General features: G+C 44.6%; 1 protein-coding gene across 1 annotated transcript; it reads left to right on the top strand.

The window, feature by feature from the left end:
• Positions 1-2068: 2068 nt before the first annotated feature.
• LOC139735771 (piggyBac transposable element-derived protein 4-like) lies at positions 2069-3751 on the top strand. The gene has a single exon (XM_071646522.1). The coding sequence runs from the start codon at positions 2069-2071 to the stop codon at positions 3749-3751; it is 1683 nt and encodes a 560-aa protein (XP_071502623.1).
• The last annotated feature ends 200 nt before the right edge of the window (positions 3752-3951 follow it).

Raw genomic sequence — 3951 nt, 5'->3', positions numbered from 1 at the left:
TTTTTAGGAGTAAGCGGCCTGCCCTAGTGGCGAGCTTTGCTGCTATTTTGAACGTGTATATCCATTTGTACGCATCTACGCATGCGTGAACAGTGACGTCACCGTTACGGATGCTCAAGGATATGAATAATGCATCATCGCACGGTGCATATAAGGTGAAATGAATATGCATCATGTAGCGAGCGATACAGCTGTCAATGGACCGACATGCGCATGTGCAAGTGATTGTGAGTTTTAGTGAGCATCGGTGAGCTGAAGATATTTGCCTTATAAGACAGCATTTTCTGCATCATAAGCAATGAAATGCTTCAAACAGTCGCCGATGTGAATCATTTAGGTTTAATCGACCCATGTAAGTATTCCTAGTAGTTTTTGTTGAAAAATTAAGGAAATACAGCGCCGGAACGGCACCCGTTTGGTACAACATTAAAATCTCAGTGCCAAAACGGCGCAGCCCCAACACTGTACGTTGTACGTTGGGGCTGCTGGTCGCAGTTATCAGTGCCCCACATGGCCGCACTAGGGTTAGTGGAAGTTGTGTGTGTGGCAGACAGCGATGTAAACAAAAGAGGGAGGTGTGAATGATGTGAGAAAAATGTGTTTTGTCGCAAGCGTGCAATCAGTGCCATCGGCATCGCGTAATATATGCATGTTAACATGTGAAAGGACAAGTTCACCTTCATGTACATGTGGATTGAGTGAATGCAACAATATTAGTAGAACACATCAGTGGAAGTTTGAGGAAAATCTGACAATCCGTTCAAAAGTTATGAATTTTTTAAGTATCTGCGCAATTACTGCTGGATGAGAAGACTACTACAGTGTGTGATGTCACATGCATACAACGATATAATGAAAATGAAAAGAAATTATCACAAAATTTTACTTTTTGAATAAAGTGCACATTTCTTGGACTTGCTACTGATGTATGTTAAGGATAATATTATTCCCCTTGCCTTCTGAAAGAGAGAAGTTGAGTGTTCTTTTGTCATGCGAGAAAAGTGAAAATAAGGTGAATTTTCTTTATACTTTATACCTTTGTACTCCTGTGACATCACAAGCTATAGTAGTCTTTTCATCCAGCCGTTACTGAACAGAAACTTAAAAATTCATAACTTTTTAACGGATTGTCCGATTTTGCTCAAACTCTCACTGATGTGTTCTGCTGATATTGCTGCATTCACACAACCCACATGTCTATGAAGGTGAACTTGTCCTTTAACCCATCCCCGTCACATCCCACATAATTCGTGGGTTTTATTATTTATGACCAAAAGAGGGCGTCCTATGACCTGAGACTTGGCCAGGAGCTGTAGAATGATTTTAGCCAATCACAGAGATCGTTACTGGGACTCTGAAAAATAATCTATGCATAGAAATCTATTTTAGAATGTCTCTTATTGGCCAAAACACCTACCAGGGGTTCGAGCCTGCTGAGAAACTAATCAATATTCATGTTTACAGCGCGCATGCATCTTTGTTGCTCCAGCAACGGCAGTGATTTCCTACGCGCGGTATCGTGTTATCGATAGCAGTTGAGACTTGTTGCCCGATACCTGTTTACTCACTGTGGTTACGAAGGTATTGCTGTGTCGCATTACGTTAGTGTGACATAAGTTCTGTAGGGTTTCGTCCATTTCTCTCATTTTTCTCTCTTTTGCTTTCATTTCACTCTATCCCTTTATTTTCAGAGTACAGCCGTACATCTGATCGTGTTGTGTTCCATTTTTTGTTGCGTGATTATTTCGTTTGCAGCAATTTGGAGGTGAGTTTTTGTTCGAATGTCGGTTGATTGATTGAACGTCGTTGTGTGTGTGTGACCATCGTACTTTTCATGTAGCCTACTGTACTCGTTTCTACCTACCGTAAGTGTCTCCGCAGCAGCTCCGTCCTTCGTCATCAAGCTTCGTGTTTTCATTGTAGTATTTCTCATTGTAGTTTTTCTTCTCCTTTTTAGATTTCGGTGCAAGATATTCTGTATATTTTTTTCTACGGTAATTTCCCTTCGTTGTCGATCGTATTCGTGTTTTATTATTTTTCCACCTCCATTTCATTTTTGTGCTGCAATATGTCTGCGAGGTATGAATCGTATGCTGATGTGTTTGGTTTGAGTGACGAAGATGAGAGTGATTTTGAGGGTTTTGCGGTGGATGAGATCGGTGGGAATGACTCTAATGATGACAGTGATGTTGGTGAAAGTTCGAGTGATGATGGTGATGGTGTCATTGGTGATGATGATGAGAGTGACACTGACAGTGACACACAAGCTGACGCTCAGGAGTGGTCTAGAGACCTGCATTCTTTTTTGGCAAGGTCCTTTTCAGGACCTCCACCTGGACCGACAACAAAACTGAATGAAACGTCTACAGTGCTGGATTTTTTCTTCTTGTTGTTTCCTTTGACTTTGATCCAGCACTTGGTCCAGGAGACAAATCGGTATGCTGCACAAAAGCGGCAAGCCAACCCAAATCTCCCTAGGTGGCAGCCTGTGTCGGTGGAAGAAATGAAGTGTTACCTTGGTATTCGGCTGTACCTCAGCATAATGCCTCTCCCAGAAATGCGCTGGATGTGGAGCTCCGATGATGTTTTTGGCCATCTCCGTATCGCTAAGTTCATGTCTCGGAAACGTTTTGAAGGAATTAGCGTGAATTTTCATGCTAATGATCGAACTCAACACCGACCAAAAGAACATCCAAATCATGACAAGCTGCACTTGGTTAGACCGGTGTTGAATGAAGTTTTGGCAAACTGTGTGCAGCAATACAATCCTCACCAAAATTGTTCAGTTGATGAGGCCATGATTGCTTTCCGTGGCCGTCTCGGATTCCGCCAGTACATTCCAAGCAAGCCGACGAAGTATGGGATAAAGGTGTGGATGAGAGCTGACCCTGTGAATGGATACTGCAATGAGTTTCAGGTGTATGTTGGGAAAGAGAAGAGAAGAGGGCGTGAGAGAGGGTTGTCAGCACGTGTAGTGACTGAGATGACTGAACGGCTTCGGGGGAGGCATCATGTGGTGAACATGGACAACTTTTTCACCACGGTTGACCTGTTTGAGAGCCTCCAGCAGAAGGGCACCCTTGCTCGAGGGACGGTTCGTCGCAACCGTCGAGGTTTGCCACATGCTGAACTTGCCGAGCCTAGGCTGAAAGTACAGGGTGAGTTCAATGTGCTCCAGCGTGGCCAGCTTTCAGCCTATGCTTGGCAGGACAAGCATCTTGTGAACCTGCTCTCTTCAGCCGATGATCCTACAGCACAGACAACTGTTGATCGAAAGCAGCGAGATGGGACTAAGAGGGTGGTCCCATGCCCTGTCGCTCTCCGTGAGTATAACAACTTCATGAGAGGAGTCGACCGAGCTGACCAGCTGAGGACGGAGTATCCAACCTTCCGTGCGAGTCGGCGGTGGTGGGTGTATGTCTTCTGGTTTCTCTTTGATGTGGCCGTAGCTAATGCATTCATTCTCATGAATGAATCTGAGGCCCATCAGAGGGAAACCAGAAGTGGACGCCCAAAACCGCTGACTCAGCTTGAGTTCCGGAAGCGTTTGGCAAAACTTCTCCTCAGCTGCCATGGTGATGACAGTCGTGATGACCAGAATCATGGTGGTCATGCTCTTGGGAAGGGACCATCTCGGCGAGCGTGCCAGGCGTGCAAGAGAGAGAGGCGGCGTTGTGAGACCCGAACGTTCTGTGTGAGGTGTGAAGTGGTGATGTGCAGCAAATCCTTTGCTGCATATCATGGATGGTAGATGGTGCAGGAGAGAGCAGCGAGAGCATGAGGTGTAAGTGGTGATGTGTTTGCAGCATATGGGTGGTAGATAGTGTTTTAGTGTTCTGTTTTGGTTGAGAGTGGCATCTCATTGTGATCGATTTTCAGTTGTCAGTGCTGTCAGGATTCCAAATAGCTTCATTTCTGTTTGTAAATTTTTTATGGTAATTCATTGTAAAA

The sequence above is a fragment of the Diadema antillarum genome, unplaced genomic scaffold (assembly GCF_040938485.1).
Source record: "Diadema antillarum isolate AM-2024a unplaced genomic scaffold, OU_Dant_1.0 seq00000597_RagTag, whole genome shotgun sequence".
NCBI classification, from domain to species: Eukaryota; Metazoa; Echinodermata; class Echinoidea; order Diadematoida; family Diadematidae; genus Diadema; species Diadema antillarum.
The sequence above is the reverse complement of the archived record's forward strand: the minus strand, read 5'-3'. Positions and strand labels throughout refer to the sequence as shown.